The following is a 22,720-nucleotide window of genomic DNA, read 5'->3' on the forward strand; positions in this document are numbered from 1 at the left end:
AATGCGTCTTTTAAAATACAAACAGCTTATACATGCTCAGCTGCCTGTATCATACAATGTACTGGAATAATGGAACTCTAACTGACAATATAATCCCATTTGAAACTTTATCAGTCCGCAGAAGAAAAATTAAAGTTACAGGAAAATTGACAAGCTAAAGCCAGTGGGTTATCGTTAAATGAGGTCATCCTTATTTTTTTATTTGACTCAATTGTTTTGCAACTGTTTTGTAGAGTACAAAATTCATACCTATCCTCTTAAGCCATTTTCCAAAAGCCATTATTTTATCCCTTACCAGTAACTCCATATAACAGACTTCTCTTTACTTTGTCATACAGCTAATATTATTACCAACTTTCAACAAATAGAATACCTCGGTGTAAAGGAATTACTATAAAAGATACGTAATAAGAAGAATTTATATTTGTGCTCCACAGTACACTGCTTGACACACTTTCTCACAAACAGCTTTCATTTTCAGGGAACACTTTGATCTTTAACAGTTGCTTGGTACCAGAAACTCAAGTAATCTGAGACAAGAATGACTGATCATTCATTTGGGCACTTGAAAGAGGGGTGCAGGGGCATATTGAAACCCAGCTTAGTGCAGGGGTCCCCTTGGGCCACGAGCACAATCATAGTGCATGGGTCCCCTTGGGCCATGGGCACAATCAAGAGTTGGTACAGACACTTCAGCATAGAGGACAGGACTGCAAGTCATATGCACAAATGGGAAATCTTGGCAAGTAAAAGCTCCCCTGCATCTTCTAGTCACCCCTCAACCTTCTCCATAAAGGGAAGTCCTTCAAGGCAACACACTGGAGGCACTGGGGGAGCTGGCATCAGTCACTTCGGACACTGGTTGTACTACAAAAGGAATAAGGAATACCTAAATATCAAGAATGGAAGGAGACAGCTCTCAGACAAAGTCTCATTCTGAGATTCCTGAAGACAGGATCTCCATTTTGGACTGAGGTCGAGGTAAGAGCCAGTGACTGGCTGCTTTGCTTTTCTGATATTCAGGTTGAGCCCCAATTTCCCTCTCTGAGTTTTTAATTCATTATGCTACATTTGGTGCCCAACTTTTACCTGAGGCTTTTTAGCCACCAGCCCAGGCCAGAGCTAGGATTGGAATTCCAGCTCTAGGAATTGGGACCTGGGTTTTGGAGAAGCAATAGCCTTTCCAGCTCCCATCCGCCACAGCTTAGCTCCCATGTAAATATGGAAAATACACAGAGAATCTGGATACTGTTTGTTATTGGGTCATCTTTAAAATGTTTAACTGCTGAGGAAGGAACAAGAGCTGCTAAGAAAAATTGATTATAAATGCTGCTGGATTTATCCAACCTGTATATTCTGAAAATGACTTGACTTCAAAATTTAAGTCAAGAGATATGTTACTTTGGAGGAAAAGGTTCTGTTTTCATTTCCACGGGAAGTGGGAGGCTGTGGATTCATTCTATGTTAAGAAAAATAAGATTTGATCAGGGAAGACCCTCCCTGAAAAATCTAATAGGAGTGGATGTCCCAGATGATCCAATGTTTTAGAGCATCTTTATTGCAGTTTCCTCTGAGTTCTACATCCAGAACAGCTTCAAGACTGCTGGCTGAGATGATCCAGCCTCAAAGAATTTAAAGGTTGATACACCAATGTTACTTACGGCGGAAGAAAAGCGCAGGCTAGGGCTTCGGGGTCGCTGCACGTTTTAAAACAAGGAGTAGCACAAGGTTCGTATCTCCATTCACACATCCTCCTGTAAGGTACCACTGCCTGGATTTCTGAGCAAAGAAGGAGAGTTAAGCATATTGACACATACATTTTGAGAACTAAAAACTTCTGATAAGAACCCGTGTGGTGTTTGACCTCTTTCATCATAATATTCTGTCAGATAAGAGCATTACAGTTCCCCGGGGACCAGAAGATCTGGGTGCTTGGGTTGAGTGACTAAATGCAGATCTAGCCTCCAAAGAGTTAAACGTCCTCCTTTCTCTCGTGTTTATGTTTTCAGTGATTTCCCCATTATCGTAGCTTTATGCTGTAATTTTAATTCTATTTTATCCTTGCACGACTCTGCTGAGGAACATCATTTGTTCCTTCTAATAATCTAGCATCTTCCCAGCTTCAATCAGGAAAACAGGAAGACCAAACACACATCTCAAGACAAAACTCTTGGGAGCTTGTCCCACCACTGTCCTTCCCACAGAACTCAGCACGTCTCTCATACATGGCAAGTCCTGCTTGAAAATAAACAACAGATCAGTAGGATTGAAAGATAAGTCCTGTAGTTCTAGATCGTTTGGGTAAAGACTTTCCTCTTACAAGCTCTGGCACTGCATCTCTTTCCCACATCAGGGAGAAGGCCTTCTGCCACAGCTCAAGTTTTTTTCTACATAAGAGATCATTTAAATCTGTGCCCAAATTTGCTCCCTGAAGACTTCAGTTCTAAAGTGTGGGAAGGAAATGAGCTGTTTCAGAGGATTCTTTGTGTTCGCAGAGCTGAGCTGGAGTTCCTGGCTCATGGATCCTGAACGAGGACTGACATTAGGATCAAGAAGGCCAGTAGAGTTTCTCAGCGGACGAAGCCTCTAGTGATCAGTGTCTCTGATGACGTTATCGACTGTCCTTTGCTAGACCTGAGTGGGGATGCTAGATCTGACTTAGTAGAGCAGACTTCCAGATTAAAGGGGGCTTTGGGGTTCAACTTTACATACAATCAAGTACAATAATCACACCATTCTACAGAATGGTGTGCAGGCATGTCAGTACTCAAGATCCAAAAGGGAAAAGAAATGTCTGTAGATGACCTTGGCTATCCCCAACCTTCAGAGTCCCACATGGGCTTCTTACAATAAGGGTAGAATGCTATAGGGATGTATTATGCACATATAGAGGGGAACTATTGGGACTAACACAGAACTGTCTTTCTAAACCAGTGTGTCCTGAAAAGACTGTTTAGAGACATCAGTGGTATCTAGAGTGCAAAATCCAGACTGCCACGTTCTGCTGCTCCCACTGCTGAAGTGCATCTTGAGTATGGAGAGACAAGACATCCATTACCTGCCCTGAGCTGCCCTCCTGAGCAGGGGAGGTGAGGGTCACAGCACTAGCTTATGGCTTACAGTTAATTTTAAGCTTCAGAAAATTCTCAGCACTTACAAGAAAATGATGGCGTTGCTGGTCCTGACTCCCTCTGTCTCATTAGACTAGATCCAAGGCAACAAGTGTTGAAAGCCATTAGGGAGCCTGTAGCCCTCCTTTGAGTCCCTTGCTAGAGTAAGAACAGTCTCAGCTGCATTTCAACAAAAACTCCCGCATACTTAGAACCTTTGAACTCGGGGCTTTAGGGTAGGGCAATGCTTTTACTAAAGTGCAATTTGGGTTTCCAGAAATCCACCCACTAAAGAGGTTTTCAGAAAATCATTCACAGCAGAAAAAAGCAGGTGATTAGCAATATTGAAGTCCTTCAGAAGAGTGTTTCAAATGGAGCAGTGTTTGAAGGCTTCACACGGAAGTCAAGCTACTGGGGTTTGAAACTCGAGCATGACTTCAGCTGTAGAAAGAGAAGATTGCTTTCTGACACATAGGGCTCCTCAGCTATAGATCGCAAAGAGTCTTCCTTGGAAATCACACCAGGCTTTTGCACAACTAAGAAGACTGTCCAGGGGGTAATGAATGGAGACGCTCTTGAATTCAGAAGACAAAGATAAATAATGCTGTCTTCAAGTCTAAGAATTAGATTAATAGGAAGCTGTGTTATATGAAAAACATAGATCCAAATACTAACCATATCATGAGATGTGAGTGGGTTCTGATGCAAAAGCCCAATAAATACTATTAGCAATATTTGGGGGAAATAATTATAATGTTAGCTAAGTTATTCTAAGCCATTTATATCTATGCATTTAATATAGTAGATAAAAATCAGTATTATTTTGCCCAGTTAGCTGAGTAGCCTGATAGGTAGAAGGGTTAGGGTCACATAAAGTGTGCTCATAGAATCAGATTCTTAACATTGGCTTCTGATAAGGTCTGCACAGTATACATGTCTGTACTCGCTCATTAGAGCTCCCAGGAAGCCCACCTTCTATGCTGAAGCTGCTTGACTGCTTGAACTCTTCCGAATCATCGTATTTTGACACTCTGACACTAGAATCCGTGAAAACAATAAAGAAGCCTTTCTTGCTGTATAATTCGAATGCACTGGAACCAGGAATCCAGAGGCCTTGGTGGTGGAAAAATGTTGCCCTCTGATGAAATGCCGAGTTTGCCTGCCACATCAACAAGCTAAGAGTGTCGTTGTCATGAACATAGAGAAAGTAGTTTGGCCTTTCAGCAGATTCCAAGGAAACCAGAGCCAATGCTGTAAAACAGAGTGTCCTGATGACATAGGGTTTGGGGGGGGAAGGGAGAACACAGGCACAGGCACCATGCTGTTCATTTACAAGATTGAAAATGGTCAAACACATCCCCTCACAAAATTAATGCCCATCTCAGGCACATCAGACATGAATTATGAGATTTCAAAGAGAAAAGGCAAGGCTTTAGGTGTAGTGAATAACAATGAGCCAACCCTCCCAAGCCCAATCTCTGACAGGTTTTCTCGTTTTGAATCTATCTGTTATGCCCTTGGAGGGAAAATGCAAAAATAATATGAATCTATATTCATAAGCTGTAATAATTTCACATACAAAACCTTCAAACCATTCACATGTATGATGGAAGAGTAAGAGAAGAAAAATATACCAATCTAAGAGTGTAACCAGCTGTGCTTTGATATCAATGGGGTCTTAGAGGAAAACTGGGCCTTATAAGGAATCTTGCTACACTGAGAAAATGTTGTTCACTCAATATTACTATCTATTTCTCCAAAGATGAAAGAATGGCTAATGAGCCATCAGGCTTTACAAAGCATTGGATAAGTATGATTGCATTTCATCAATTTGCTTTGAAATTGTCCCTTATATGTGTATGATTCCTGCTATAAACACTCTTTATTAAGATATTGAATTAATTTTTTTAAAAAAGTATTTGTCTCTTTCAAAACCGGGCGTCCCTATAAACTATAAAATCAAGACATCTATCAAATGCAATGTTACCAAAGACATGAATTTTTGTCCTTAACACTTGCAAATACCATGACTGAGAAACCAAGATGCAAAATAAAATAAAATATACAAGGAAAAACAGTTGCAACTAATGTACATTAAAACTTCAGACTGATAGATGCTTGAAGAACACAGAGGTCATTTTACAGGAAAGAAGGTGTCATTTGAACCAGAAAATTGGAAGCACTTTCTCAGAAAAGTGAGCATTTTAACAGATTCATTCATTTCACATTGTTTTTCCTGAGCTTGTAGAAGAAGCTGTATGTGGTTCTGGGTAGACTACAATGGAAACATAGCCCTGCATTACTGGCCGGAAGGGTCACAGCCACCAGGAAGAGGAGGTGCCAGGTAGTTACAAGCCTAGGACACAAACTGCTGGTAGGAGCCAGTGAATGAGGGCAGAGTCAATACCTGAGACCAGGACAGAGGAGGTGGCTGAGGACAGAGACCGTTTCTGACGGTCTACACTCCAGTATGTGCCTCCATACTCAATCATCTGATGCCAATCATACCCTTCCCTTTCACTTTAACCTCCCATTAAAATTAAATGTGAGGAATAAACTGTCTTTTAATTTTTTTTCAAAGTGAGTTCTGTGGTTAATACTGAAAACATTTAATCAGTGAGTTACTTAATACCAAAAAGAAAAGAGAAAAAACACTCAGAAATCAGCAGTTCTAACATAGCAATGCCAATACATAGGCCAAGATTTTGTTTTTTATTATTTGGGGAATGTAGAAAATGTCATAGCATATGAAGCATCTAATTGTTATTTGGGGAATAGTTAATGAAAACGTGTAAGTGATGAACTAAATTTACATTTTCAATTATACTTACAAGATGTCTTCTCTTTGAAAAGGCCCGGAGTGATCATAAAAATAAAAAACAAATTACCACGATTACTACTTCTTGGCAAAGAGAAAATGCTTCTACTGGTCAGGTTGGCACCTAGAACAAGGCCGCTCTGCCCAAAGCTTGCCAGCATATATGGTCCTTCTCCAAGTCCTGGGGAAGTAGGATAATTATAGATTAGCATGGGACTTTAAATTTTTAAAAATCAAAATACTTCATAAATATTCGGCAATTAAAAGTTATTCAGAATAATTAACAACTCGTTTTCAAATAAAAGTAGTGTGTAGTGTAGTAGATAGTATATATTTAAAATGTATTAATTAAAATATATAAATATAAATGTAAGTGTATATTTATGTATGTAAATATGAACAGAGTGCATGCATGAAATTTGTATGCACATAAAACAAAACTAGGTGGAAAATGACTTAATCTTTTAGTTTTCCAATTCTCTCTCCTCTAGAAGAAATTTGTCTAGGTTACTTTCCAGTCTACAACCCAAGGATATTTATATCCTCGATAAACATATGAAGTTTAATTGTATGAGAGCTTGTGAAATGGCTCAGCAGGTAAAGTGGTTTTTACACCAGCCTGGTGGCTTAGGCTTGATCCCTAGAACTCATAGTTGGAGACAGAACCGAACTCATGAAGGATATCTTCTGACTTTACATGCATGCTATGACATACAGCATGTACACACACACACACACACACACACACGCAAGAATGGTTATAATAAAGACATTTACTGTACTAATGGTCTCATGTTATGACACTCTTCTAATTGCACTGTATGAAAAAAAAGAATTCAAAGACACAATATCCAATATTTTACTGTTTGGGGAATTATTAATTTTCACCAGAAGGTGAGTCTAAAATAAAGAAGAAACAAGATGTCTAGACCCAGACTTGGAACTCCTCAGAGAAATCTTTTTGCAAAGCTTATATTATAAAAATAAGTAAATAAATGATAAATGTTATTGATATTTTTATTTGCTATTTTATATAATCCAATTTCTGTGCTGCTAGTAACCTTAATATAACTGAGTATAGTAAAATTTTGAAATTTCTTATGAATGATGATATATACTGTTGCATTATGACCAGCTATATACTTTGCACAGGTGTGTGCATATTTTTGCCTTGTGGACTATATTTGGTGTTACCATGAGCATGGTGGATCATCTCCTAAAAGATTTATCATGTTATACTTGATAAATTTCACTTTCCCCTTTTCTAATTTCTATCTCAAACACAATTTTATCCTCTAGCCCACTCTAGGTAAGAAAGGAAAAAATATTCAATGAATGTAAAATAAGGTTTTTCTCCTTTAAAAGACTCACGTTCAGAGAAGGGGGAAAGGGTCGAAGAGGGGATAACTGGGTTAGAGGATGCCTTCTAAGAGAGCATTTTCCATCATGAAGACCAGGAGAGGGAAGGATTCAGTGCTATCCCCTCCACTCATATCGTCTGGAATTGGTCACCATGGAGCAGCTGGGGCCACAACCATTGAGAGAAGAGCTTCCAAGTATGAATGAAATACTTGGATCTCCTGCGTACGATGGGACTGGAAAGGCTGTCCCCACGCCAAAGTGGAACTGAACCGGAGCAGTGAGAATTTTCCCCCAACACAAGTAACAGTTGGTTCTGGCCCTGTTACTAGTGTTTACTATGCACAGTGTCAAGCCAAGTACATGAGAACCAGAGAAAACTACACCAAAATTCTGTACTGACTTTGTAAAAAGAATTTAAGAAAAAAAGGGATATAAACCTCAAAAAGGAGACTATGCTCCAATTTATAAGTATGTAGATTTACAAAAGTATATATATATATATCATATAAATATGTGAATATGCAAATTATAACATAATTCAATACACATGTGTACACTTGATAAAACTCATTACTTGGATATTAATCTAAAAATAAAAATAAATATATAAATCAACATGAAGAATATGCACGCACAACAACAGTTTGAGGACTTGAAGCATCCTCATGGACATTCAGCCTAAGAATAAGAAAGGAGGTGGACAGCTGGACAGACCTTCCTGCCCATGGAATACAAATACTTCTCATTATGACAGCATAAAGAGATGCCTGTCATTCATTCATGTAAAAACCAAATGGTTGAGGAGGACCAGAGGAAAACAGTACCTCTTGTACATGGAAGGACCACTACATCCATTAAGTCATTTGAAGTCATGAGTTACCAGCACAAGATCAAGCCCATCACCAATCTGGCATTGAGCAGAATGCAAAGGTGTTTACAAGTCCTGCCCTCTAAAAGAGTAGCTGGTGACAGTTAATAGCTACTAGACAAAGGACAGTCTTTCTTCCTTAGGATTGTGGTCTCAGGTAGGTTGATTATGTTCCATGGATGGCCTTACACCTATGCACGTATAGCCAGCACTAATTGAACTTGGTGAGCTATTTAAAAACAAAAGAAGGAAGAGTATTTTTTTAAACAGGATGTGAAGTTGGGAGTTGGATACAGAGGAAGAATCCAGGAGGATTTGGAGGTGGTGGAGATGATTAAATATATCATATATATATATATATATATATATATATGAAATTCTCAAGAATAAATAAAACTCTATTTTAAAAATCAAGCCTAATGCTCCAAGCTAACTTACACTTTGTTTCCAGTCAATTTCCATGTACTACAATTAAGATATCATTAATGAACTTATCAATTTTGGCAGTGACATGTACAATCAATCATGTTTGTTAAAATCAACCATGTCCAACAATGATTCCTTAAACAAGTCATAAATACATATTTAATAAAATCATGCTGAACTTAATTACTTAGCGATTATGAGCAGAATACTAAAGTCTCTGTCCACAGATAGCAATAATGACAAAACTCCATTTACATTATAAAAAAATAACACGCAACTGTGAAGAACTTTTATATGATACTGAGGCTCAGAATTATTAAGACAATTTCAGGCACAACCTTTCCATTCTATTTTTAACTCTGTCTTCTGACAATTATTTATTTCTGTACTTTCCTCAAATAATCTATCTTTACAGCATAGTTTCTGACATGTTATAGATAAATGAGGGAGAGAGTTCAGCTGTCCATGTCCAGAGAAGCCAAGAGAATTTATAAGAGCCGTGAAACAATTCAAAATTGTTTGAAATAAAACAAACTAAGGGAAGTCACTTAATGGTGACTGTATTTTTCTCATTAGACAGTTTGAGAAAAAAGAAAAGCCCAAATCTGTTGCCTTCTGGATTTTTTTTTTTCTGATGTCCTTATTCACCTCTTCCACAGGTGTGGAAAACACCCGTCAGACTTCCTGCCACAAGCCTGGATGCTTGCTGAGGCTTGGGAATTTTGATTGTTATTATATTTTTAGTAATGATAAAACATGTTTCTCTGATTATCATTGCCACTTTGTTCTCTGGTTTTCCACAATATAATAAAATTTATCTGTAGCCATGAGGCTGTGTGATGATCATTAAAATTTATTCTCCCTATCAAACTGAAACTTTCTATCCTTTGAATAACATTTGTCCTTTACTTGTTAACCCTTCCCCCTCCCAAATTCTGCGGAGCATCACATTTGTCCCTATTTCTGTGAGTCTATTTCAAATAACACATATAATGGAAGCAAAGATAATTTCATTCTACCTGGATTATTTTATTGAGCTTAACTTCTTTTTGGATCAGACATGCTGCCATGAATAACAAAAGTCTTACTATTACTTTTGGTTCAATACTAAATAGCTAGAAGAAAGGATTTTAAGGGTTCTCACAACAAAGAGTAAATGCTGAGATGATTGACTTGCTAATTAGTCTGACCTTATCATTCAATTGTGCATTTATTTTAAAAACACTATATTTTACTGCAAATATATAGAATTGTTAACTTAAAATTATGGAAATCTGGGGCTGGCGAGATGGCTCAGCAGTTAAGAGCATTGCCTGCTCTTCCAAAGGTCCTGAGTTCAATTCCCAGCAACCACATGGTGGCTCACAACCATCTGTAATGGGGTCTGGTGTCCTCTTCTGGCCTGCAGGCATACATGCAGACAGAATATTGTATACAAAATAAATAAATAAATATTTTTTTAAAAAATATGGAAATTTTAAAACTTTTGAACAGGGTTTATAGTTATATGAATGGTTATATAAAGCAAGATATGACTTCTCTATACTTTTGCATTTTACCTAAAATTAATTCTACTACTTGTTCATTTTCATCATTCCAAAAGTGTTTTGGAAGACCTTTTAAGTACAAATAACCTAAATTATACACTTTGATTTTTAGAAAATAAATTTTAGCGTCAGTCCTCATAAAATTAGATGCGATATAGAAAGAAAAGCTTTCATAACTTTGTCTCATGAATTATTTGTGTTTTTTTCACAGTATAAATTGTTCAAAAAGTTTTACCTGAAATACTGAAGTAATAGTCATGAATATGTCACATACCTTCATTATAATATTCACAATCAAGAGCTAAAAGAAAGAAAAATAAATAATAAGTTGCATATAAGTTACATATTATTTGTCTGAGAATGTGCAACAAAGGAACAGGCATTTAGTAACAACTACATAAAATGACAGAGAGTGACATCATTGCTTAGAAACTTCCTACGAGCAAAGGCGATTGTGTGTGCATGTGTGGGAGAACACGTACTTGTTCATGCAGAGGTAAAGCTGATGTTTTTAAAACAATCCTGCTTACAGCCTAGGTCAGCTTCACACTTGCTCACACTGATCCTCCCTCTTCAGCCTCTCCAGTGCCGGGAAACGGGTGCACACATCCAGGTCTTACTCAAAGATTATTTTTAAGATGGTGTGTTTCAACAAGATAGATTTCATGACATTATTATTTTTTTTATTCTACTTCATCCCCTCCCGCTTCTCCTTCCAGTCCATCCTTCCCATCCCACCCCCTTTTCCCCACCCCCAATCCACTCCTCCTCCATTTCTGTTAGTAATTCAACAAAACATGGCATGTCAAGTTGCAGCAACACTAAGCACCTCCCCATTTATTAAGGCTGAGCAAAGCAATCCAGGATGAGGAAGAGGGCTCCAAAAGCCCGTAAAAGAGTCAGAAAGAGTCCCCTGTTCCTGCTATTAGGACTTCCACACAAAGAGGACTCGTGACATTATTTTAAGAGTAGATAAAAATGCCTGACAATTTAGAAGTCAATCACAGTCACTGTCCAAACTGGAATCTGTTCTTCAGATGACTCAACCCCTACATAAAAATTATTAAAATAAATAAAATTATTAATATAAATAAAATTAGCTGACAGGAAATCAAGATGGGTTTTTAAGAGAACATCCTTATTATCAGAACGATGGAACTACACAGGTGTAAGAGGATTGGAATCACAATCAATTTCTGTGAGGATGGTATGTAATTTCTATTTCAGAAGTTGCAGGAGCAGCGGTCAAACGTAAGAGAAAACAGCAAATGTCTTTCTCTTTGATATATGATAACTGGTGACTATCAAAAGACTATGAAATTTAGACAGCTAAAAACGATGTTTCCATGAGTTCCCTGGCATTGTACCACAATAAAACGATAAATAATTCGGATCTTCTAAAAAAAAAAAAAAAAAAAAAAAAAACAACAACAAAAAAAAAACAAAATACAATCCACTTAATGACGTCCTAGGCAAGGTACCCACCACAAACTGTGGGTGACCTCCAGCGCACCGGCACGCCTTCCTGGCAGCATTTGTAGGCATATGCGGCCACACTGGTACAGAGACATTCACAGTCGCCACCTAAATTACAGTTACACGTATCTTCGTGGCAGTTTTTGGCAAAAGAGGTCACATCGATCTGAAAGTAAAAGGAAAGATAATAAGATTTCAATAAGCGCCGCTTGTGATTACATTCAAACAGCTGAGAGAAGAGAAACTGCCCACTTTTCACGATGGGTGACATCCGCATAATACCGCCACCCACACAGTCCTAATTGTCTCAGCCCACGGTGTTGCCAAAGGAAACGGGGTTACTAAACAACAGCCACCTCAGAGGACTCGCAGAACAAGTAAGAATAACAGAGAGATCAATCTTGACATCCGCAATAGGGCAGATTTCAGACTTAGGAAAAGTGTATTGTTGGATTGTTTCATTCTTGGCGTAATCACCCGGCATCAAAGCAGCTTGCTCTGTTTCTAAATGCGCTTCGCATTTTTTTCTTCTGCTTCTTCGTCTCCTAAATGGCAGTATGCTGGTGGTGAGTGAGTGGCAATGGCAGTTTCTTATAAATGTCTTATACTCAATTAATGGCTTCCTTTGCATTGCACTTGTTAAATCACTGACTGATTGAATAGATTGACAGTGTGTCACAAAAGAAAGGTTTGGTGTCTGCTATTTGTGTTTAGTGTTTCGTGCCAATGCATGGGTTGGCCTTTCAAGCAGCATCCAGGAGAGGAGTCTTGAGACTGTGGCATGGGTCCAGAATGAACATTGTATTGCCTGTCAAGGAACTATGGTCTCAAATGGCATAAAAATCTCAAAATGGAGCCTCTTTATAAACAGGACTCTAGGCTACCCATATCCTTTTAATGTAGCAAGCCGTCGTGGACTCCCTCTAAGTTCCTAAAACGTTTTGATATGATAGCAGAGTTATCATATTAAAACTTACCCCTGAGGTGTTTAGAATAATAATTATAAACTCACTACGTGTTAACATAAATTACATAATTTATTAAAACCCTGTATTTGATCAAGCAAAATTAAAATAGGGGAGAGAGCGATGCTTTACAGTTTCGCAGATTTCCTTAACATCCTTTCACAAGACACAACTTGACTCTCGTATCTGATTTCCCATTCGATGTGCTGTACTATTTTTGCTGTGGCTTGGTTTTGGCTAAAATCCAAGGAAAGTTCTCTACGTACATATAACTAGAAAGTCAGTGGTATTTAATACATTGGGAGGGTGACTGTGATAATAATCTTTTAGGCTATATCCATAACTGTAGCTTTGTTTCATGTTTTAAAAGGGATAGATTGTGTTAGATAGCATTATGGCATATTCAATCGTGTTTTAGCGATTTCTCTTTCCCTTCATGTCCCCACCCCACCGCCCCTAATTCCCCTCTCACAGCCTCTTGGGGAAGGGGGGGGCTCCTTGCTTCTTTTATGTCCCTTTGTCCTTTAGCTCACTCCCTATTCTTTCCCATCACCTGTTAATTACCTTCTTGGTTTCCTTTCTACATTATTGGGCTTCATCCTCTTACAGCTATTATATGTAAACATGTATACATTACAGGCTAGGATGTGTCTAAGAGATAGAACATGTGTTTCGGTTTTGGTTTCCTTTCTGAGTCCGTATGTAGTACACTACAGCTCCATCCATTTTCATTTCTCTCTACAGCTGAATCAGATTCAGTGTGTCCAGGTACCACATTTCCATTATGCATTCACCTGTGATGGACATCGGAATGGCTGATAGAATTGCCTTGCTGCTTTGAATATGCGTAAATAAACTTGAATGAGAATGTATCTCCATAATAGGATGTGGATCCTTTGTAATGGCAATAAGCGGTGTGCCTGGGTTATGGGGCAGTTCTTGTTTTAATTTTTTAAGGAATTCCACATTGATATCCACAGAGACTAGGTTGAATTAGATGTCTGAAATCACACCAATGAAGTCTGTACTTTGCTTGATTAAACTCTTTAGGTTTAACTTGCCTTTAGTTAAATAATCTTTAACTCCTGTGTGAGTCCATAACATTGGGCAATGATTATTTGAAAAATGTGTAGTGTACAAAGATATGGATGTTAATGCATTTAATTATAGACAACAGGTCACATTTATTCTTATCATCAGCTGATAGGGATTCCCCTCCGTTTGCTGTGAATACCATTGGTTAATAAAGAAACTGCTTTGAGCCTATAGCAGAACAGGGCAGAACAAAGCTAGGCGGGGAAAAATAAACTGAATGCTGGGAGAAAGAAGGTGGAGGAGAAGCCATGCAGCCCCACAGAAGACAGACAGACGCAGGAACTTTACCAGATAAGCCACAGCCTCATGGTGATACACAGATTAATGGAGATGGGTTAATTTAAAACATGAGTTAGCCAAAAATACGCTTAAGTTATTGGCCAAACAGGATTGCAAATTATATGATTTCTGTGTGATTGTTTCGGGGATGAGCAGCTGGGAACAAACAAGCAGCCTTCTACAACAATCAGCTGCATTTTCAGAAAAGTATCTCAAAACTTTTAAACCCACAGCAATGAAACCAAGATTTGCAAAATTCTATTTTTCACTTCAAAAAGTTTAAATATTTTTAAGGACAACAGATGCCATCAGATGTTTGCCGTGAAGCCTCAGACTTATTCTCTTTTCCTTAAGAAAATATCTGCCAAATATTCTTGTCTGAATGACCATATTTTTCTATAATTTGTTCTTTCAAGTAAAAATAATGTTCCAAGGAACTAAACAGCAAACCTGCCTCACAACTCAAAAAAATGCACAAGTAACTTCTTTGAGAAAAGAGGGGGCATGTGGCAGAGGTATTCTTGGCTTTAAGCACTGTACTAAATTACATTCCCAACTTCTACTGGGGCCCACGATTATCACATGAGGAAGGAGCTTAGATATTTAAGTTATGGTCTTAAAATAGCTTCTAAAACTATTTTAAATATGTCACCAGGAATCCGGTTAAACTATACTTACGTTGAAAAGAATGTCCATTTGAAATACTCTCTGACGACAGAGACACGACTATTTCCCCTTTTATTTTACACATATTTAAAAAAGACACTGTGAATAAATTTTATTTCATGAACTAGCGTTGTGATGCTCATTTCCAGACGCACACTGTTCGACAAGATGGGCTGAGGAGGAAAGGAGGTCAACTGATCCTGGCGCCCACAGAGAAGCACCACTAACAAGCGTCCCCTAGCGACGACCACAGGACACCTGAGACACACGAGCCGCTGGATGTACCCCCACTCATCTCAGCCCATGCAGCAGCAAGTCGCTATATTTGAGATTTCAGTGAAAGTTCTCAATTTACCACATTGCGACACGGAGCGAAGACATCACTGTACAGAATGGAGCACTCTTTCTTGGCATAGGGGAATTTGTTTTGGTGGGCCTCGCAAGGCTTCAGTGCTTCAACAGGATCTTCACACTGTTGAGTAGCAAAGGGAAACGAAAGACCTTAACGGGGTTGAACTCCGAAATCAAAGTACCCAACACCCATGACAGTGGCATCGAGCACAGTTTAACCCTTTCAACATTCTTTACCTATTGCCTGTTCTTATTCATAGAGGTTACAGAGTACTAACATAAACCACTTCTGAGAAACAGCTAAATATTAAATAGAGAGATGTTAGAGAGAGAAATTAATCTTTTGAATTTTTTTCACAAATGCAGTGTTTTCAGAAAGAATTCGATGAACATGAATCTCTCCCTCTATCTTCTCATGCTGTTCAGTTTGCCACCAGCCGTCTTCTGAGATACGGATGTACAGATTACCTACTGCCTCCTGAGACTCAACTGCCCAGTGTGACCTCTGCTGTCGCTAATCTACCTCTCCAAAGCGTCCCCGAGAACGGGCACCAACGGTTTGCTCAGTTTTCAAGACAGTTGCCAGGCTGCAGCCACCTGAACCTTCCTTATCTTCGATTCTGTCTTAAGTGTTTCATCTGACTTGGATTCAGCCTCAATGTTTTCTACTGGCTTTTCTTATACTACACCACGCTGACCCTTCTTCCCCAACCTCCTGTTCCCACCTTTCTTAGAAAACTTTTGCCTTGAAATCCCTGTGCCCCTCATTTGACACAGGTGCACTCACTTCAACAGCCTGAAGACTCTAAAGTGTCAAACCCCTGTTTTCATGCCAGGGTTATTTCCTGCCCTTCAAGCTAAAATCTTTCCATGACATCTTTCTCAATGCACTGTGTAATTTACTACCCTTATTTCTACTATATCCTGAGCCCAACTTCTGCACACATACTTCTCCTCATTGACCTGTCTAGGGGAGAACTCCAGCTGATATTTCTGATGCCAGAAGGTATAAACATTTTTTTGAGTCTTCCAAATCCATCCTTATCAATAATGTCCTTCAACAAATATTGGGAGCTTTCGTTTTGTAGGGTCTCAAGTTTCTACCATTTTTGAAATCTCCCCTAAGAGATAACCTGGCTGTACTATAAGAGCCCTCTGCCCCTGCTAAGATTTATCTTTGGTCTTTCGGGAATTCTCAACCTGTGGGTTGTGACCCCCAGAGGGGTCACATATCAGATATTCTGCACATCAAGTATTTGTATTATAATTCATGACACTAGCAAAATTTACAATTATGAAGCAGCAATGAAAATAATTTTATGGTTTTGGGGTCACCACAGCATGATAAACAGTATTAAAGGTCAAAGCATTAGGAAGGCTGAGAACCACTGCTATAAACTTTACCTTCTTGTATTTTGTAGATGTTAAAGGCCTTATTTACACGTCAATTGTTCCAGGAATCCTCCTTGGACTATAACAACCTCTACTAAAATGCCTATCTATATCAACATATTTTTGGTAATTTTCTAAGTCACCTACTGACTTAAGCATTGAAATTTCTCAAAGACAGAGACTATCATTTTCATATTCTGTATCTATACTATAAGAAAAGACATTATCTTGGCCAGGGATGGTGGTACTCCGTTAACCCCAGCACTCGGAAGGCAGAGACAGGCGGATCTCTGTGAGTTCGAGGCCAGCCTAGTTTGCAAGAACTAATTCCAGGACAGGCTCCAAAGCTACAGAGAAACCCTATCTTGAGATAAAAAAAAATACAAAAAGAGACATATTAAACAAAATCTACTGAATGGATATACAGTAGAAGATATTTTGCTATGCTTGAACAAATATGAGAGAAGATATAAGTCTGAATGTCACCTTTGCTACTCTCTGTACATTAATTTGTATTAAATAAATCATTTAACCTTCCTGAAATACAATCTTTCTATCTGAAATGTGGAGATAATATTAACTTTTGCAAAATAAAGTTGTCATAAGAATTACATAGAAAAGTCAGTATGAGAGTTCATTACTATACATTCTTATAAAAACATTCTGTAAAAGATAAATTATTTCACTCTTTGGAATGCTGTTCAGTTTGTTCTAAATTCTGTAACTCACCTGTCCCAAGGCCCAACTGTCCCCAAACACCTGTGCATTTCTCACTTCCAAGTTATTAGATGTGGTCATATCATTTGAAGTGCACTTGTCAAAGTTCCCACACAATCCTGCCAGTTTGTTCTACAAAAATAAAATTATGATGAAATATTTTATATTTTTTCTAACACTCACATATATTAAACCTTGGATGACTTTAGATATATAAACAACTTTCATAGAAATAATTTAAAACAAATATCTTAATAAAATAGATTTATATCAATTAAATTACATTTATAATATTTAACAGCCCCCAAATAATTTATCACCCTCCAAGAACTATATATCCACACTAACTATAGCATCTTAGCATTGATATCTCTTACAATGCAAGTAGAAAAGTATATACTGAAGTATATTAAAAAATACATGTACATATAATATAAACTGATACATATATCTTGTACATAAGCATAAATAATTTTTATGAAGAAAAACCTACTAGATTATGTGTTTAAGATTTTGTAACAGTATAAATGTTGAAACAATAAAACTAACTTATTCACGACAGACTGTGAAATGAAGAAAGAGTAGCTATGGGTCTTACTCATATCAGCACTGACTACTGGATTTTTCTCAAAATGCTGTGAAAAAATTGCTTTTAGAGGCAGAACCTTCAAAGATGTTCAAAAATGGATGACATTCCAACAAGAATAGAACTTCTGCTTAAAGCCTTGAACTGATGCTCCTTGAATTCTCTCCTCCATAGTGATGCCTGCAATAGGACCCTTTGAAGTAACATGGACCGACTTCCCATGTTCAGAAAAGCAGACAGGACAAGGGACCTGTGTCTTAAAAACTGCCTCTATAGAAGACCAGTTACCACTTGTTACCACTTCCACCCATGGGTAAATAAACCATGGCACATCCATACCAGTTACAATAGCACTATAAAGTGAAAAAAACCACCATTTTATACCATATGGGTGGATCTGATATTTATTTAGCCAAGTCAAAGACGAGAGAGCTCAAAAACTACTAAAATTCCACATATATGATATTTGGGGAAGGAAACCACAATGGATATAGAAACAGTGGAAATAGAATGTTCTTTTTCCAGATTGTGGCTGTGGAGGTAAAACTTAGCAATACGAGGGAAGCCTCAATGAAAAGTCAGTATTAGTAGACTTGCTTTGTAAAAAACTCCAATATTAGATCAAGACTCTATACAGTTTTCAAAATACACAGAACCCTAAAGGTAATTTTAAAGTTACTGTTATTCACTTACTACAACAATTTTATAGTATATGTGGATTTATTTTTAAAAAGATAAATATGAAACAAAATAAAGAAAACAGATTATTACAATAAGTGAATCTTTTTTTAAAAAAAAAAACCTTACATAATAAAACTCAAAGGAGGAGAAAGAAGAGGCATGAATGAAGCAACAACAGACAGTACAGTGTTAAAGCAAAAAAAGAACTAAATAAGATTGGCCCCGATTATGCAAACTAATAGTTACACCACTTGCCTGACCCCAATTCCTGGAGTCCTACACATGGTATATTACTAGAAAATTTGAAAAAATAGCTTACTACAAACATAGCTCTCTATAGTTTATTTTTAAAAAGACACCTTCTAAAACTGAATTTACCTTACAAATTCAATTTTTTTTGACCTTTCTTTTCTTTAAACATGATAAGCAAGATAAACACAATTCCATTTATTGCATCCCATTTAGGGGTTAGGCTTGCCTACCTTCCACTGTGGCCCAACTTTGATGTGGATGGTTGTCTTCTCGTCCCACAGAATGGTGATATCTTCCTCTGGGAAGTACACTACTATGTTGTGCCCAGCCTTCCACAACTGGTATGCAGGCTTGCTCTCCAGGAAAAAACCTGATCGCTTCTTCCAAAAGGATTAAATGTCTTAGAATGAATATCACACTCTCTAACCAAAGGAGAGGCATTAATGCTTTCTGGTATCTGTCTAACATGATTTCTTGCTATGTTTTTTTTTTTTGTAACTCTCTAATACAAAAACAAAGTATTACGTAAGAAATACATTAGAATGATATTCATAAGAAAACAAGAAATTGGGCTCAAAAAGAGACCATGGGGAAGGTAAAAGATAATCCAGTGACAACGAAGAGCAGAGAAAGAGAAAAGATACAGAAAACAAGATCGGATAATGAATACGAAAGACTGAGGATGAGGAAGATATGCTCTTCCCTTCAAAAGAAAAATGCATCCTTGCTTATGATTCTACAGCGTAAAATCAGTCTTCCAACATTACTAAACTCTTTAATGAAATAGAGAATTGTTACATTTGGCAAGATACAGTGCTTTCACAGTCCAGTGTAAATTTCAAGATTAAGAAGTTTGATAACTGAAAAAAGAAAACACGATACAAATATATAGATATACGGGCATACACGTAAGTGTGTATACAAATATATAGATATACGGCATACACGTAAGTGTGTATACAAATATATAGATATACGGGCATACACGTAAGTGTGTATACAAATATATAGATATACGGGCACACACGTAAGTGTGTATACAAATATATAGATATACGAGCACACACGTAAGTGTGTATATGGGAATGAGATAGAGATGCAGACAGACAGAGAGAGGAGAGATGAATTACTATCAAAGAGATTTTAGAAGCATTATGAGGGGAGGCATTATACTTGGGAAAGAATCTGCATAGAAAGCTGCAATGAGAATGGAGAAGAAACGAAGGGATGACTTAAACAAAGGTTTGATGCTGGGGCATCCAAAATACATTCAGGACTAAGAAAAGCAGTAAAGAGCTGTAGCATGGGTACAGTGACAAAGGTAGCCTGGGGACTCAACACTCAAGTAACCCTCAGAAAGTAACTATCACTTATTCAGAATGCAATCAATAAAGGCTTTGATCAGGGAAGTAATAGCCTATGATTTGGAAACTCAAAGGAAATAATTTGCAAACTAGGAAGGGTAAAAGTGATTAGATGGGAATACATTGCAAAATGAGAATACCTGTAATTATGACCACGGCCATAGATAGAGCTCATAAAATGATCTGGAAAATGCATGGTTGTATTAATGAGAAGAAAACTGATTTATCCGGGAGGAAACAAAAATTGGAAACAGATATGAAATTTTTCAACCATTTTTCTTCTCTGAATGTAACCGAGTGTAGAGGGAGAATGTCTAATGTCTAGAGTGGTGTTGAAGCAAGCATTCCAAAGGTCAGGTGAAATGAACCTAGTCATATTTATAAGGTATTTTCCATCTACTATACCAAGATTATATTTATAGTTACGTTGTACACAGCAAATATAGCCATCCGTGTTGTTAACAGGCTTTACCTAGCCTCAAAATCTTCTACCCCACAATTATCTATTCTCACTGGCTAGGCTAATCTAATTATTGTTTGAGCCATCTCAAATCTATGCACGTGATAGTCTCCTGCTAAGAACTATAACCCCAGAGTGTGGTATAACTGATTGATTCCCTCTTTGATTTCCTCCGTCATGAGGCCTCACAGTATCTTTCAGTCCCAAATAAACTGATTTACTGGCCCCACACTTAGAATTCTAAAGCCCAGTGGGACAAAGATCACGCATCTGAGCCACGGCATCCTCGCTCATATCGATTCTATGGCCTGCATCTCCCGCCTCTCAGCACTGATTTTCAGCTTCTTGCTTCCTGAACTCTGCTTGCAAACCACTGCTATGCTTGGGGACCACTGCTATACTTCATCCACAACACAGAGGGAGGGCAATGGTAGGTTGAAGATAGGACCCAAGTACCAAAAATGATGAGATGAGGAGCTCCACACTAGGGAGGTCTACAATCACCATGAAAGGACATCTGTGCTCAAAAGGGCACACATCAAATGAATAGAAAAGCATCCTGACCAAAAATAAAAATAAGAAAACAAGAGGTAAAACAGATATTCCCCCCAAGGATCCTACATTTTCATTTGATGGATGCCCCACAATTTGTATTTTGTATAACCTGCTATGCCACCAAATTACTCTGCTACGTCATCAACTTTTAGCTTCATTGTACTTTCCAGTAGTTTTTGTTGATGTTGTTTTTGTTGTTGTTGCTGCTGCTGCATTTGTCACCTGACCTGGCCTTGTCATCTCTTCCCATCCCAGCAGTCTGGTTTTAAATCAGTTGGCTCCAAATCAAAAGCACACTTTTAGCTAGTTGCCATTAGATATAAGATGCTTGTTTTATTAGATGAGGCAGCCTGCGACAAGAATGTCCTTCCTAATCAAAAGAAATGACTGTGATCCTTGCTTTTCAGTTCATCAGCTAAAGCTTCTATCTGAATGAGTCAGGAATGAACTGCCCAAAGGAGAAACCTGGGCATTATAAGACAAGCACCTCAAACAAAACTAAACGATGTTAGAAAAATAAGTTCAGAAATGAAGATCGTTAAAACACTTCCGAGCACAGCTTTGGAAAATTTGTAAAAGATTTTTTAATTGGCACGTTTGATTGAATTATAATTGTGCATTCATACAAAGGGCAGAGGGTTGTTTATTCATTTCCCTGGATGAGCAACCCATGAGTTTATAAAATAAGTGGCACTTGCTAGATTTCCACTTATGATCTCCCGGAAAGACATTTTAGCTGGGAACTTGTTGGGATCAAACTACTCTCATGACTTTTCTTAATCTTCCTTCATTCCTCATGGTCTAAATAAAGGAGATTCATCAACACCTGTGTACAGCTGAAAATTGGAGGCTGGGAGTTACATGGAGCTTTAATTACCACTTCAGAAATGTGCCAAATTGTCCTTATATGAGCATTTGACCAATTTCTCCCCTTTTGAAAAAGCATCCTTGATCATAAAGAGACCTTCACCTATAAATGAATATCTAGCTAATGGCTAAGCCGAACATTTCGGATTACTTAAAATAGATGTCAATATGACTGTAGAAGCAATTTTGTCTTGTCTGATTGCTGGGTTGTTAATCTTGGTATTCCTACCTGAGATCCAAAGTTCTAAAACTGCAGCAGAAGAATTTGGGGTGAGACTGAAATCCAAAGTAACACAAAACGGCAAAAAGCAATCTAGGGGTGGGACAGATTACATAAATCACAGGACCTGTCCAAAATAAAAAAGTGTGACCTTTTGTTTAAAACTGAGAAATAGCCCTCTTTTGAGCGTGAGGGTTCATGTTTTCTGCAATGTCTTTCACTCAGCCATTCCGGTGCCTGAGGCAGAACACAGAAACTGAGCCTTACAGCAAATGTTCCAGATGACTTTCATGAAGATCTGTTTCAGAGAAAACTTGGGAAAATGGTTTTCTGGGAATTCTGTTTGAAACAGTGAGCTTTACAAGACCATCATCAGATCACACACTTCAAATCCACAAATGCACTGCCTTTAAAATGAAGCGCACATGGGTTGTGCTGCCCAGGGGCTACCAATCAGAGCCTAGAACCCTTGGCAGGCCCTCTTGTTCACATGCCTTCTGGAATCTCGGCCACACCCTTGCTCTATCATCCCAGGGGCTTTGTTTCAACCTAAGCCAATTGTTAAACCAACCATGACATTTTGTCTTCCAACTCTGCTCCTTTGAGTGTGGCCATTCCTGCAATGCTCTTTTTTGAGCTCTTCATCTATTGATCCTCGTTCAT

At 38.0% G+C, this 22,720-nt stretch overlaps 1 protein-coding gene across 4 annotated transcripts in view; it reads right to left on the reverse strand.

Annotated features, from left to right (window-relative positions):
• Otogl (otogelin like) overlaps positions 1-22,720 on the reverse strand; it is a 113,739-nt gene that overhangs the window by 27,116 nt on the left and 63,903 nt on the right. For 3 of the 4 annotated variants that reach the window (XM_038314894.1, XM_038314891.1, XM_038314892.1), the window contains 8 exons: positions 18,822-18,971; positions 17,085-17,204; positions 14,968-15,084; positions 11,617-11,773; positions 10,406-10,432; positions 5,942-6,109; positions 4,083-4,361; positions 1,662-1,779 (listed from right to left, as the gene is read on the reverse strand). In XM_038314894.1, coding sequence (XP_038170822.1) covers positions 1,662-1,779; positions 4,083-4,361; positions 5,942-6,109; positions 10,406-10,432; positions 11,617-11,773; positions 14,968-15,084; positions 17,085-17,204; positions 18,822-18,971 — 1,136 coding nt within the window. The remainder of the gene's footprint in view (positions 1-1,661; positions 1,780-4,082; positions 4,362-5,941; positions 6,110-10,405; positions 10,433-11,616; positions 11,774-14,967; positions 15,085-17,084; positions 17,205-18,821; positions 18,972-22,720) is intronic. The other variant, XM_038314893.1, reaches the window with a different exon arrangement.

This window comes from Arvicola amphibius, chromosome 17 (genome assembly GCF_903992535.2).
Source record: "Arvicola amphibius chromosome 17, mArvAmp1.2, whole genome shotgun sequence".
Classification (NCBI taxonomy): Eukaryota; Metazoa; Chordata; class Mammalia; order Rodentia; family Cricetidae; genus Arvicola; species Arvicola amphibius.